Source organism: Hyaena hyaena, unplaced genomic scaffold (assembly GCF_003009895.1).
Source record: "Hyaena hyaena isolate Hyena2069 unplaced genomic scaffold, ASM300989v1 scaffold_195, whole genome shotgun sequence".
NCBI lineage: Eukaryota > Metazoa > Chordata > Mammalia > Carnivora > Hyaenidae > Hyaena > Hyaena hyaena.
The window spans coordinates 1258009-1273818 of NW_024080827.1; the positions used below are offsets into that span (position 1 = coordinate 1258009).

At 42.8% G+C, this 15810-nt stretch overlaps 1 protein-coding gene across 1 annotated transcript in view; it reads left to right on the plus strand.

Moving 5' to 3' along the window:
* The first annotated feature begins 376 nt into the window (after positions 1-376).
* The window catches only part of CD38 (CD38 molecule), a 50422-nt gene continuing 34988 nt past the window's right edge, over positions 377-15810 (plus strand). The window contains exon 1 of the mRNA XM_039241535.1: positions 377-748. Coding sequence (XP_039097466.1) covers positions 495-748 — 254 coding nt within the window. The 5' untranslated portion in view covers positions 377-494. The remainder of the gene's footprint in view (positions 749-15810) is intronic.

Below are 15810 nucleotides of genomic sequence, written 5' to 3' on the forward strand. Positions count from 1 at the left end.
GCTGAGCAGGCATTTGTCAAGGTTGCCAAGTAGAGGTAGAGCATCCTCCCTGCATGCCACAGAAAGGAGTGCTTAGCAGCCAGCCTTCACGCTTTCCAGGATTGGGTGTGGCTAAAGGGTAAAAGTGCAAAGTTGAACGAGGGAGCTGGTGGAGAAGTATAAGGATACATTGTGGTTTGTTCCCCGGAGCCTGCGGAGAAAGCTTCAGGCGGCGGCTTCTCCCTGCAAATGCAAAATGTGGTCCTTGTCTGCTCCGGAGCCTGGAAGTGAGCCGCTGTAGTAGAGGTCTTTCAAGTCCTTAAAATCCTTACTGGTCCAGCCGGCCAAGGAACTTTGCAGGAGGGGGTGGGGGTGGGAAAGGAAGCCGAGAACCCGCAAGTGCAAGATAAAGGGGAGGTGCGCTTCCAGAACCGGGCTAGCTGCCTCCCGGATTTCTGGCCGGCCACGGGCGGCCTCTCCGGCGACTTCGCGCGGCAGAGCCCCCAGCGGACCCCATGGCCGACCACAGGTTCAGCGCCGTGAGCAGGGAGAAACCCTGCTGCGACATTTCCAGGAAAGCCCAGATCTGTCTCTGCGTGGTTCTCGGTCTTCTGGTCGTGGTGGTCATCGCGGCGGTGGTGGGCACCCTGATGTGGCACCAGCCGCCCAAGCACAAAGAGTGGAAGGGGGCGGGCACCACCGCCCATTTGTACGAGATAATCCTGGGACGGTGCTACACCTACACTCAAATCGTGCGACCTGATCTGGGGTGAGTCGGCGTTCCGTGGCGCGCGGCTGGGCACGGCTGGGCACGGCGGGGCACGGCTGGGTGCGGCGGGGCGCGGCGGGGCACGGCTGGGCACGGCGGGGCACGGCTGGGCACCGCGGGGCCCCGCGCGCGAGCAAAGCATTTTCTACCCCGGATTAGCGGACACCGGCTGGCCAGCGCCGGCTAGGGAGCGCTGGCCTTGACATTGCGCGCGGTTCGCCCGGGCGCCTGGCGATGGCTCCCGGGCGTGCGCGCGGGGAGCGCGCGGCTTAGAGGCCGAGCCCGGGGCGCAGACGCTCGCCTTCTGCGCAGGGTGCGCGGAGCGGGCGAGTCCCGGGGACGCGGAGAACCGGCTCGCGCGGAGGATCGCTGGCGTTCTCTACTTTGCATGGGATTCCTGTGCGCAGGCTCTGGCCCGGACAGTTACACCTGACACCTGCCTGGTTAGGTGGCTTGTGGAGCCTGCAGGGGTCCGTGTGTGGCGGAGGGAGCTGGGGGTGGGGTTGGGGGGGGGTGGAGGATGGCATCAGAAGGGCCAGACCACGAAAATGAGTTCTATTCATGAATGCAAAACAGCCTTCTTGCGCTCCCAGAGATCAATGGGACCAGAGAACTCGGTAACAAAACTAAAACACAACAATGTAACTTTGAAAAGTCAGATAAAAGTTACACTGTCAGGGGCATCAGTTGGGCTCATCAGTACAGACCCTGAAAACGCCACCCCCATCAGTCCGCGGAAACTTCCCCGAGGGTTCCTGGTTCCTCCTCCCACCTAATCACCTCCAAAGGGAACCGCTTTCTTGACTTTCATTCCCAGGGTTTGGTTTCACCCACAGAACTCAGTTTTGAAATTGTACATGAAGGAGAACCAGCCGGAAGTAAAAAGCTACTTCTCAGGCTGCCAAAGGCGGGCACGGGGAGCCACGATTTCTGCTCACTGTGAGATCGTGCCATGAATTCCGCCTGCAAAACACCTGCAGCCCCGGAGTCCAGGGGTAAAATCCAACCCCCTCCCCGCACTCTCTCCGCGCGTCGATTCTTGCACATTTTTCCCCGGCCAGAGATTGCCAGGGTCCTTTAAGTGTTTTGTTTCCAAGTAATTCAATAGTTAATTGAGAAACCAGAAATTGAAGCGTTCCCTTAGGTTATACTTAAAGTGTAAATAAAATGACGCCCTATCTAATCTGACTTGGTAATGAGCAATGGAGTCTTTTAAGTTTCATCTTAATGTAACAGTTTTAAGGCTTTTGCTGTTGTCCGATGTAAATTCACACTATTGGTTGGGTTATCACCACCATATAGCAAGCAAGATGCTCCCTAGAAACCACATGAGTTTTTAATGTTTGTCAGGGTGTCTGCTCAATATTAAACATACTCACACATGCAGACACTGTATAAAAGGGTTAAAAATCAATTTGGTACTACGTGCCAGGCACTTAAGAAATATGAAATCATCGAGTCCCTTCACAACTGTTTGAGGCAGTTAACTGCTACCCTCATTTTAGAAATGAAAAAACTGAAATAGAGAGTTTGAGTCAATTGCCCTTAATTTGGATCCAGAAACTGAACTCACACACTGCACTATGCTGTCTGTGTATGTCCTGTAGGTAGCGTGACCATAAAATTTACTGTCTGGGACTTTTTGAAAAGAAAGGGGATGCTGTTAATAATTATGCTGAGTCAATAGACATAAAACATATGGTCACTTTATCCTTCTAGAGTTTAAGAACACAATCTCGGGAATCACGTTGTTTGAGTTTAAATCTTGGCTCTGTCACAGTGTAATTTTGGACAAGATACTTTCTCGGTGTTGCAATGCTCTCAGCTGTAGAATGGAATGATAGAATCTACCACATGTGGAAATTCTGAGGATTAGGAGGAATAATCCTGATATATACTAAGTGTTCATAATGCTGTTGCTTTGGGAAAGGCAGTATCACAGACATCTTTTAACAATAATAAATGGAGATCAAGGCCAACACGAAAATGGATACCTAGTATTAAAGTTATTTAAATTACAATCCAGTGTATCAGTTCTCCAATGATGGAATTTATGTTGTTTCTTTTTTATAAGTTTATTTATTTATTTTGAGAGAGAGAGAGAGTACAAGCAGGGAAGGGGTAAAGAGAGAGGGGGAGACAGAGTCCCAAGCAGGCTCCGCACTGTTAGCACAGAGCTGGATGGTGGGCTTGAACTCACAAACCTTGAGATCATGACCTGGCCTGAGATCTACGTTGGAACCTTAACCCACCGAGCCACCCAAGCACCCTAAATTTATGTTGTTTTTAATTTTTTTACTATTATTTTTTAAAAAAAATAAACACATAGCTTTGGACACCTTTCAGTGTTAGTACAGGTAAATTTACCTCATTCTTAAAAAAATACTTTTGTTAGTGTTTATTTTATTTTTGAGAGAGCGTGAGTGGGGGAAGGGCAGAGAGAGAGAGGGAGACACAGAATCTGAAGCAGGCTCCAGGCTCTGAGCCATCAGCACAAAGCGTGATGCAGGGCGTGAACCCATGAACTGTGAGATCATGACCTGAGGTGAAGTAAGACACTTAACCCACTGAGCCACCCAGGCGCCCCTCCAATTTTCAGTCCCATTCATCAATTCAACAGATATTTGCTGAGCACCTACTATAATACTCCAGGCAGTGATCTACTGCTGACAACACAGGAGTGGATGGCGAACTTCCCACTCCCATGAAACTCTCATCCCAGTAGGGAGAAACATACTTCAGTGAATGTCTTTTTACATATATTTAAGTGCACTTACAGGAGCATTTCTGTAGGATAGGTTTCTGGTGGTGGAATTGCTGTATTACGGGGAGGAACATGCAGCTTTTAAATTGTGATAAGTATTTCTAAATTCCCTCCAAAAGAACAGTACCATTTTATGATCCCTTTATCATCTGTTGCAGGACGTGCTTTCCCACAATCTCTTCATGGCTGAATAGTATCAACTTTTTTTTAACTGATAAGAAAAATAGCATCTCATTGTTTTCTGATTATCAGAGGGTCTTAGCATATAGGATATGTTTACTGGTCATTCATATTTTTATCTGTGAATTTTCTGTGCAGATCTTTGCTAATTTCTACTCAGTTGCATATTTATTTCTTAACATTTTTTTTAATGTTTATTTATTTTTGAGAGAGAGAGTGGGAGTGGGAGAGGGGCAGAGACAGAAGGAAACATAGAATCCAAAGCAGTCTCCAGGCTCTGAGCTGTCAGCACAGAGCCTGACGCAGGGCCCAAACTTATAAACTGTGAGATCATGACCTGAGCCGAAGTCAAATGCTTAACCAGGTGCCCTTATTTATTTCTTTTTATGGGCATTTTTTAGATACTGTAGATCATGTATATAGTTTTTTTTCCCCCTTTCTGCTTGTTGTCCTTGGAACCCTTCTAATTTCTGTTGCTCTCCCAACTCTTGAGACGTTAAGTTCAAGGTTATGACTCTGATCGGGGCGCCTGGGTGGCTCAGTCGGTTAAGTGTCTGACTTCAGCTCAGGTCATGATCTCACGGTTAGTGGGTTCGAGCCCCGCATCCAGCTCTGTGCTGACAGCTCACAGCCTGAAGCCTGCTTCAGATTCTGTGTCTCCCTCTCTCTCTGACCCTCCCCTGCTCGTGCTGTCTCTATCTCTCTCTCAAAAATAAATAAAACAGTTAAAATTTAAAAATAAAAGGTTATGATTCTGATCACTAATCCTCTATGTTGTTGACAGGCTGGCATGCTATTTCCCGTGTAGCCAGAGCCCCTCAGCATCAGAAATCTTTTCTCTGATGAATTCTGAAACCATTCCTGTGATCATTTTCTCCCATCCATCCCTTGCTGGGCCACTGTCTCCTGCTTTGGTCTTTTATATTGGTCCAGAGCATCAATTTATGCCAATTATTCAAACTTGTAATTCTACTTTGATCTGGTATTTCTAGTTCTCCTTACCTCTGTAGGTCTTTATTACAGCTACATGTTAATATACAAAATTTGATATGTTACATGATCCCAGGCAAACCAAAACCAGGATCAAAAAGAATACATATGATAATCATAACTATGTAAAACCGAATGTAAATGGAAGAAAGGTAGTAAAATATGGCACTGCTGGGTGAAGGAGATTGTTAACCACTGATTCTTATTATTCCACCACTGATTTTAGGCCATCAGTAAGTTTCTTGTAGATTACTTTCCTTATTACTCTTCAGTTTCAAATGATCGATAAGTAGCATCTCACTCATCTGTGACTATATAATAAACCACTCCAAAACTTAGTGGTCTAAAACATAAACCATTTTATTATTTTAAAAGACTCTTGGATCAACTGGGCTTAGCTAGATGGTTCTTCTACTCCTTGTGATGTTGGCTGGGGCTGCAGTTATTTGGGGGCTCAACTAAGTTGACATATCCAAGATACACGAGACATCACTCACATGAAGGACACCATGGAGGGGTCCGCAGAAAGGCTGGCATTACCGGGGGTGCCGGAAAGATGGAGTATCACAATGTCTCTCTGCTGTCTCAGAGCCTGAGAGTCACAGCCCTGATATTTTGACCCTGTGAGCATGTTTTACTGGCAGCACCCTGAAGGTGATCACTGCCTCATGACCATTTCTTAGTTGATATTCTTTTACCAGGAAAGACTAGCAATGAAAACCAGCTTTATTTTCCAACCCAGCAAATGCTGACTTGGAAATGTTTACTCTTGATTCTGTCTAAAAAATGAATCTGTACCTTATCGTACGTGGGGAAAAGAAATGAGGTGCACTTCTGACACTCTGCCTAGAAATCTTCTTAGTCAAATTCCTAAGTTGTTCAGGTATTTCTTTTACTGAAGATGACAGTGTTACTACCACCAGATAACACGGGTCACCTTTTTCTTAGGCTCCAGTAACAATTTCCACCCTGTCTGTCCAGCCTTCAGGAACAGTCCCCTGGAGGTCTTTCTTTTTTTCTTTTTAAAGTTTTCTTTACTGAAGCAACGTCCGCACCCAAGGTGGGGCTTAAACTCACAACCTGAGATCAAGAGCTGCATGTTCCTCCTCTGACTGAGTCAGCTGGGTGCCCCTCCCTGAGGTCTTTCTTACTGATGCCACACTGTGGTGGTCAGGGTTCTCCAGGGAGAGAGAGATTTGGGGAAAGGCAGGGATGGGGGGAGAGGAGATGTTTATTTTGAGGCATTGCCTCACATGATTGTGGCAACTGTCCCATCCAAAATCTGAAGGGGGTGGAGACAGGCTAGACACCTAGGGAAAAGTTGATGCTGTAGCTTGTGTCTGAAGGTTATTTGCTGGCAAAATTCTCTTTTCCTTGGGGGAGGTCGGTCTTTTTCTTAAAGCTTCAGCTTGAAAAGGGGCCCATGATTGAATGATTGGAGGGCAATCAACTTTACTCAGAGTCCATCCATTTAAGTGTGACATCCACATGTGTGTGACCAAATATCTGTGACCAAGTTGACACAGAGAATGAACCATTGAACGCATGTGTTAGGGTTGTGTTACAAAGCACCTCACTTCTGGGTTCCGCTTTCTATTTTGCCTATCTACAGCTGATATACTACCCCAAACTGTAGTGATGTAAACCAGTAGCCATTTATTATCTTTCATGATTCCGTGTGTTGGCTAGGGTCAGTTGGATGGTCTGTTCCACTGATGTCAGCTGGGGCTGTAGTCCTCTGGGAGGCTGACTCTACTGGACCACCCCAAACGTTGCACTTGTGTGATGGGACCTTGGCGCCTGGGCACAGATGGATACTCAGGGGTCTTTTTCTCTGTGTCATCTCAGGGCGTCTCCTCCTCATAGCTCCTCCACATGACCTCTCGGTGGTGCGGTTCCATGTCTTCAGAGCTCCTCAACTCTTTCCAGTGGAGCCCTGTTCTAGACTCCTAACTAGCACAGCATCCCTTCCACCACATTCTACAGGTTAAAATGATCACCAGGCCTGTCTAGGTTCAAGAGAAGAGAAAACAAGCTCTACTCTGTGATGAGAAGAGCAACAAAAATTCTGCAGAGAGCTTTAGCCCTTGTGCATCTTTCTGTTAGCTTTTATTTTTATTAAAAATTTTTAAATTTTATTTATTTACTTATTTATTTATTTTAATGCTTTATTTATTTCTGAGAGAGAGAGACAGTGTGAGCAGGGGAGGGTCAGAGAGAGAGGGAGATACAGAATCTGAAACAGGCTTCAGGCTCTGAGCTGGCTGTCAGCACAGAGCCTGACGCGGGGCTTGAATCCACGAACAGTGAGATCATGACCTGAGCCAAAGTCAGAGGCTTAACCGACTGAGCCACCCAGGCACTCCTTATTTATTTATTTTGGGAGAGAGAGAGAGCCATCTCAAGTGGGGGAGGGGTAGAGGGAGAGGGAGGAACTGAATCTCAAGCATGGAGCCCAATGTGGGGCCTGATCCCAGGACCATGAGATCATGACCTGAGCCAAAATCAAGAGTCCGACACCTAACCAACAGAGCTACCCAGGCTTCCCTTTATATTAGCTTTAAAATTTTTATTTGTTTCTTGTCTCTTTTGTTCTTCTGTTATATCATTGCTCTTTATACATTACGACCTTTTATTAACAAGATTTTTAACATTTGTATTTTTTAAATGTTTATTTATTTTTGAGAGAAGGAGAGACAGAGTGCAAGCATGGGAGGGGCAGAGAGGGAGACACACACACAGAATTGGAAACAAGATCCAGGCTCTGAGCTGTCAGCAAAGAGCCTGACACGGGGCTTGAACTCATGACCTGTGGGATCATGACCTGAGCCGAAGTCACATGCTTTACTGACTGAACCACCCAAGCACCCCTAACTAGATTTAACAATGATAAAAGATCTGATATATGCCTCCTGAAATATAAGCTCATTGAATCTAAGGGCTTTTTGTCAATTGATATATATTGATGACCTAAAATAGTGCCTGCAATATAGTAAGCAAAAATAGTTAGTTGAATTAAATTAATGGTATAGAAGCCAGTATATTACAAATAATAAAAACAAGCAAAGCTATAATAAATATACTTCCCCAACAAACTTCCATACCATTGCTCTCCCAAATCTCCATCAATCTCTATTTTGGGTTTATAGAGCATTGGTGTGTCTTTCTTTTTTTTTATAAAATTTTTTTAATGTTGTTTATTATTGCGACAAAGAGAAACACAGCATGAGTGGGGGAGGGGCAGAGAGAGAGAGGGAGACACAGGATCCGAAACAGGCTCCAGACTCTGAGTTGTCAGCACAGAGCCCGATGCGGGGCTTGAACTCACGAACTGTTAGATCATGACCTGAGCCGAAGTCGGACACTCAACCGACCGAGCCACCCAGGGACCCCAATGTTTCTTTTATATAATAGCTTCTCAGTATTTCTTTGTAGGTCTTAGGACTTTATCTTCTTTATATATTCCTTTTCCCAATTTTCCTTTTCCAAAATCCCTGACCTCTGTAGAAGTCACTTTCTGTCAGTCTTCTAGTGTGGGTAGGCCAGTATTGAAACTTGTCCCTGCTTATGAAGATGGAACTTTCTTAAGTTAAATCAGGGGCATTAAATGCAGAACATTCCTGAACAGATCACACCTGGTTCTGCTGTCTCAAGTTCACACCCAGGAGCTGCATTTATGATCCAAGATGGCCCTGGGCACATGACCTGAGAGACATGTGGCCAAGACTCACCAGAGGGTTAGTAGATGCTTAATGCTGACAATTTGCAAATGTTGATACTGTGGGAGACTGTCACCTGTCCGGGCAATAGTCCAGGAGCCAGGGAATACAGGTGGAGGGTGGAGTAGAGTCTGCAGGTGGAAATGGAGAACCAGCACCCTGCGTAAGATGGGCCTCCAGGGCGGTAGCCAGAGGTGTTGTTCAGTTCCAAGAATCTTACCGCCTTGGAGAAAACCAGCCCTCCCCATGAATTTCAGGCATCAATGATAGTTGCTGGCTGTTTAGGGAGAGAAGCTGGCAATTGTCTGATAGCTCTCTTCATCCCTGCCCCATACAAGCTGGGGTTCCTGAGGACAGAGACTGTTTTTCTCACCCCTGCATCCTCTGTTGTCCAGCACATTGGTCGTCACATTATAGTCCCTTGGTGGATGCTTGCTAAGGTGAACTCAGTGAAGTCCTCATCATGCTGGCTGAAATATAAACATGCACGGTATTTAGAAACTTAATCAGAAAACATTTCATCCGTCTTAACTTGCCTTCTGATAATCACAGACAGATCATCTGCCCTGTCCCTGCATTGACTATGATTTCTGATTCCTTTTTCTTCATCTCACAATTTCTTTTGGTTTCTCCTTCCTCTTCGCAACTTCTAGCAAGATTTTTCAGGGACCAATTCTTCATTGTCACTTCCCCGTGGCTCCTATTTGAATGACTATAGCATTTTATTAACATACTCAGTAAAATTTATGAATTCACAATGTACAGAATAGCAAATTCATACAAACATATAATAAAGATTCACTGTGGGCCTGATGCTGGGGCTCATGTGTGTGTGGGGGTGGGGTTCAGAGAGGAAGAAAACACCAGTCCTGCTGTCCAGGGTCCAGAGGAGAGGTCTGGGAGGACTGGCCTGAGACATGCTGCCAGGTAGTGTGATCTGTTGTGGCACAAGGGTGTGTCCATGGATGAGTGTGGCTCTACGGAGGAGGGGTGGTTTCTGTGCTCTAAGCCCTTTGCTAGATTCTGTAGGGGTAAGAGGTACTCAAGTACCTATCAGACAAGAAAATAGGTGAATTTCTTTGAGCCGAGCGCCTGCACCATGCCACAGAGATTCAGAAATGAGCACCTGGTAGACCAGAGTCAGGAAAGACTTCATGAAAGAAGTCGCATATGAGGTCTTGCTTTTACGATAGAATTTCAGCAAAGGGTGTTCTGAAGAGTGTGTGTTAACCTGTTGAATAAACCTGAGAGACAGATAAGATGCTACTGCTGGAGGAAGACTGGCCAATGGATGAACCAAAACGCTTTAAAGGCTGTGGGGGGACCTTGGCAGGACCCCACTGGTGAGAGGGTGTGGACCTCATGTTGGTCCAGCCACAACCTGCACCCTCTCCGTATGTGAGAGTATGAGCGTGAGCATGTTTGCATTAGACAGAATTCTAGAATGTCTTCCCTGTGGTTGATGGGATGACCATCTGCTCAATGTCTGTATTCCCAGCTAGACGCTGAACCTCATTAGAGCAGAGTAAAGTTCATGGCCTCACATTCACCTGTGTGTGTCCTCAATGCTTAGTGCTATCATGATTAGAGGCTTCCTTCAACCTCACTTTTCATTCTGGGCTCTAAACAGAGACCAGTGGCCAGAGTCTTAGATGCACCTGACTGAATATGGAGGGCAAAATAGGGAAAGTGAAACTGGTTCCCAAAGTGTAGGGCCTGGGTGCTCCTGTGATTACAAATGGGGAAGTTGGACCACAGAGCTGAGTTATCTCTGGAAGGAAGGGTGGAGTACACATGCAAACAAACTGTTTGGAACTTCCAGACTTGAGGTGCTACCAGGACACCTGAGAAAATGTAGCTTGGGGGTAGAATCTTCTAGGAGAGGCTACTTGAAAGCCTTGGGAGCACATCAGATGGCTGAGTGAGGAAAGACAGAAGTAAGGGAATAGAGAAAAGGAGAGAGTTACTTCTGTGTTTCACTTCAGAAGTTCCTAGATAGGTCAGGAGTGCTCACTGCTGACATCCAGTCCATGCTCCTTGTTCCGGTATTAGTATTATTAATGGTGGAGAGAAGTGGTGGTATTCTGCCTGGAGAAAACTTGTTCTTTATCACAATGATCACTCATGACTTGTCTGCTTCCTCCTTTTCTCTTCGGAAAAAGGGCCCTTGAGAAACAGTTCCCAGAAGTCCATTTAGAAATTTTGAACAGAGAACGTTTGAGAATCAGTGTTTATGGGTTATATACAATGTACTCAGAAATATATATATATAATTTAGTTAATTAATTTAATTTAATTTTTTCTACTTTTTAATTTAAATTTTATTTAAATTTAAATTTTAAAAAAATGTTTTATTTATTTTTGAAAGGGAGAGAGACAGAGCAAGAGTGGGGGAGGGGAAGAGAGAGAGAGAAAGAGAGAGAGAGAGAGACAGAATCTGAAGCAGGCTCCAAGCTCTGAGCTATCAGCACTAGCAGGGCTCAAACTCATGAACTGTGAGATTGTGACCTGAGCCAAAGTTGGATGCATAACTGACTGAGCCATCCAGGTGCCCCTAGAATATTATTTTTAAAGTTATGTATATATATATATGTATGTATGTATTTTTGAGTGAGGAAGAGCAGACAGAGAGAGAGAGAGAGAGAGAGAGAGAGAGAGAGAGGAAGAATCCCAAGTAGGCTACACACTGTCACTATGGAGCCCAATTTGGGGCACAACCCATGAACCATGAGATTATGACTTGATCCAAAGTCAGACACTTAACTGAGGTACCCATGAAGTCCTATTTAAATTTTAGTTAGTTAACATACAGTGCAATATTGGTTTCGGGAGTAGAATTTAGTGATGAATCACTTACATACAACAACCAGTGCTCATCACAACAAATAAATGCTCTTTATAGTGCCCATCACCCACCTAGCCCATCTCCTACCCACCTCCATCTGTCAACCCATAATTTGTTCTCTACCATTAAGAGTCTCCTGTGGTTTTTTTCCCCTCTCTTCTCTCCCCCCCCCACTTCCATATATTTATCGGTTTTGTTTCTTAAATTCCACATATGAGTGAAATCATATGGTACTTTTCTTTCTCTGATTGACTTATTTTGCTTAGCATAAAACATTCTAGCTCCTGCCACATCATTGCAAATGACAAGATTTCATTCTTTTTGATGGCTGAGTAATATTCCAATATATATATACACATATAAATGTATATGTATCACATATTCTTTTTTTAAAATAATTTATTGTCAAGTTAGCTAACAGTGTATACAGTATAGTCTTGGCTTTGGGAGTAGATGCCCGTGATTCCTCACTTATATACAACACCTAGTGTTCATTCCAACAAGTGCCCTCCTCAATGCCCATCCCCCATTTTCTCTGCCCGCCCCCCACCGCCTCCCCCATCAACCCTCAGTTCTCTGTATTTAAGAGTCTCTTATGGTTTGCCTCCCTCTCTGTTTGTAACTTATTTTTCCTTTTCTTCCCCTCTTGTCTTCTGTTAAACTTCTCAAATTCCACACATGAGTGAAAACATATGATATCTGTCTTTCTCTGACTGGCTTATTTCACTTAACATAATACCCTCCAATTCCATCCACATTGTTGCAAATGGCAAGATTTCTTTCTTTTTCATCATCGAGTAGTATTCCATTGTATATATAAACCATATCTTCTTTATCTGTTCATCGGTTGATAAACATTTGGGCTATCCCCATAATTTGGCTATTATTGATATCACTGCTATAAACATGTGCCCCTATGAATCAGCACTCCTGTATCTTTTGGATAAATTTCTAGTAGTCCTATTGCTGGATTTTAAGGTAATTCTATTTTTAATTTTCTGAGGAATCGCCACACTGTGTTCCAGAGTGGTGCACAAGTTTGCATTCCCACCAGCAGTACAAAAGGGTTCCCCTTTCTCCACATCTTTGCCAACATCTGTTGTTTCCTGAATTGTTAATTTTAGCCATTCTGACAGGTGTGAAGAGGTATCTCAATGTGGTTTTGTTTTGTATTTTCCTAATGATGAGTGGTGTTGAGCAACTTTTCATGTTTCTGTTAGCCATCTGGATATCTTCTTTGGAAAAGTATCTATTCATGTCTTCTGCCCATTTCTTCACTGGTTTATTTGTTTTTCAGGTGTTGAGTTTGGTAAATTCTTTATAGATTTTGGATACTAACCCTTTATCTGATATGTCATTTGCAAATATCTTTTACTGTTTCATCAATTGCCTTTTAGTATTGCTGACTGTTTCCTTTGCTGTGCAAAAGGTTTTTATCTTGATGAGGTCCCAATGGTTCATTTTTGCTTTTGTTTCCTTTGCCTTTGGAGACATGTCAAATAAGAAATTGGTGCGACTGAGGTCAAAGAGGTTGTTGCCTGTTTCCTCCTGTAGGATTTTGATGGTTTCCTGTCTCACATTTACGTCTTTCATCCAATTTGAATTTGTTTTTGTGTATGGTGTAAGAAAGTGGATCAGTTTCATTCTTCTGCATGTTTCTGTCTAGTTCTCCCAGCACCATTTGCTAAAAAGACTTTTTTCCATTGGATACTCTTTCCTGCTTTGCTGAAGATTAGTTGGGCATACATTTGTGGGTCCGATTCTGGATTCTCTATTCTATTCCATTGTCAATGTGTTTGTTTTTTGTGCCAATACCATACTGTCTTGATGATTACAGCTTTGTACTACAGCTTGAAGTCCGGGATTGTGATGCCTCCAGCTTTGGTTTTCTTTTTTCAATATTACTTTGGCTATTCAGTGTCTTTTGAGGTTTCTTGAAAACTTTAGGATTGTTTGTTCTAACTCTGTGAAGACTGCTGGTGCTACATATTGATTGGGATTGCATTGAATGTGTAGATTGATTTTGGTAGTATTGACATTTTAACAATATTTATTCTTCCAATCCATGAGTATGGAATGTTTTTCCATTTCGTTGTGTCTTCTAATTTCTTTCATAAGCTTTCTATAGTTTTCAGCGTACAGGTCTTCTACCTCTTTGGTTAGGTTTATTTCTAGGTATTTTATGGTTCTTGGTGCAATTGTAAGTGTAAATCAAGATTCCTTGTTATCTCTTTCTGTTGCTTCATTATTGGTGTATAGAAATGCAACCAATTTTTCTTTCTTTTTTTTTTTTTTACAAATAGTTTATTGTCAAATTAGTTTCCACATAACACCCAGTGCTCATCCCCACAAGTGCCCCCCTCCATGCCCATCCCCCCTCCCCCCCACATCCATCAGTCCTCAGATTTTGTCAGCATTCAAGAGTCTCTCATGGTTTGCCTCTCTCCCTTTCCCCCACCATTTCCCCCCTTCTTCTCCCCCTTGTTCCTCGGTTAAGTTCCTCCTAATCCTCCTATACGTGCAAACATATGATATTTGTCCTTCTCTGCCTGACTTATTTCGCTCAGCATAACACCCTCAAGGTCCATCCATGTAGCTACACATGGCCAGATTTCATTGTTTCTCATTGCCATGTAGTATTCCATGGTATAGATAAACCACATCTTCTTGATCCATTTGTCCGATGATGGACACTTAGTCTCTTTCCATGTTTTAGCTATTGTTGAGAGTGCTGAAATGCAACCGATTTATGTGTATTGATTTTATATCCTGTGACTTTGCCGAATTCACGTATCAGTTCTAGCAGTGTTTTGGTGAAATCTTTCAGTTTTTTCATGTAGAGTATCACGTCATCTGTGAAGAGTGAAAGTTTGACTTCTTCTTTGCCAATTTGGATTCTTTTTATTTCATTTTGTTGTCTTATTGTTGAGGCAAGGGCTTCCAACACTATGTTAAACAACAGTGGAAAGAGTGGACATCATGTTCGTTATCTCAGGGAAAAGCTCTCAGTTTTCCCCATTGAGAATGATATTAGCCTTGGGCTTTCATATATGGTTTTTATGATGTTAAGGTATGTTCCCTCTATCCTGACTTTCTTGAGCATTTTTATTAAGAAAGAATACTGTATTTTGTCAAATGTTTTTTCTGCATCTATTGACAGGATCATATGGTTCTTACTCTTTATTCTATTAATGTGCTGTATCACATTGATTGAGTTGTGAATATTGAACCAGTCCTGCTGCCCAGGAATGAATCCCACTTGATCATGGTGAATATTTTTTAAAAATATACTATTGAACTCAATTTTCTAGTATCTTGTTGAGAATTTTTGGATCCATGTTCATCAGGGATACCGTCCTATAGCTCTACATTTTAGTGAGGCCTTTGCCTGGTTTGGGAGTGAAGGTAATGCTGGCTTCATAAAATGAGTCTGGAAGCTTTCCTTCAGTTTGTATTTTTTGGAATACAAAATATTAATTTTGAGAAGAATAGGTATTAATTTTGCTTTTAAATGTCTGGTAAAATTCCCCTGGGAAGCTGTCTGGCCTAGGACTCTTAATTGTTGAGAGATTTTTGATAACTAATTCAATTCCTTTGCTGGTTACGAGTCAGTTCAAAATTTCTATTTCTTCCTATTTGAGTTTTGGTAGTGTGTGTGTGTCTAGGAATTTGTCCATTTCTTCCAGGTTGTCCAGTTTGTTGGCATATAATTTTTCATAGTATTCTTTAATAATTGTTTGTATTTCTGTGGTGTTGTTTGTGATATCCCCTCTTTCATTCACGATTTTATATATTTCAGTCCTCTCTCTTTTCTTTTTGAGACATCTGGCTAGGGGCTTATCATTTTTTTTTTTTTTTATTCTTTCAAAAAAACCAGCTCTTAGATTCATTGGTTTCTTCTACTATGTTTTTAAATTCTATATTGTTATTTCTGCTCTAATCTTTATTATTTCTCTTCTTCTGATGGCTTTGGGCTTTCTTTGCTGCTGTGTTTCTAGTTCCTTTGGGGTGTGAGATAGGGTTCTGTATTTGGGATCTTTCTTGCTTCATGAGATAGGCCTAGATTGCAATGTATTTTCCTCTTAACACTGCCTTTGCTGCATCCTAAAGGGTTTGGACTATAGTGTTTTCATTTCCATTTTCGTTTGCTTCTCTTCAATTTCTTGGTTGACCCATTCATTCTTTAGTAGGATGTTCTTTAACCTCCATGTATTTGGAGGTTTTCTAAAATTTTTCTTGTGGTTGATTTTGAGGTTCATAACGTTGTGATCTGAAGATATGCATGGTATGATCTCAATCCTTTTAGATTTGTAGAAGGCTGTTTTGTGACCCAGTATGTGATCTATTTTGGAAAATGTTCCAAATGCACTCGAGAAGAGTGTGTATTCTGCTGCTTTTGGATCAAAAGTTCTGAATATATCTGTTAAGTCCATCTGGTCCAGTGTATCGTTCAAGGTCATTGTTTCCTTATTGATCTTCTGCCTAGATAATCTGTCCATTGCTGCAAGTGGAGTATTAAAGTCACCTACAATTATCATATTCATTTCAGTAAGATTGCTTATGT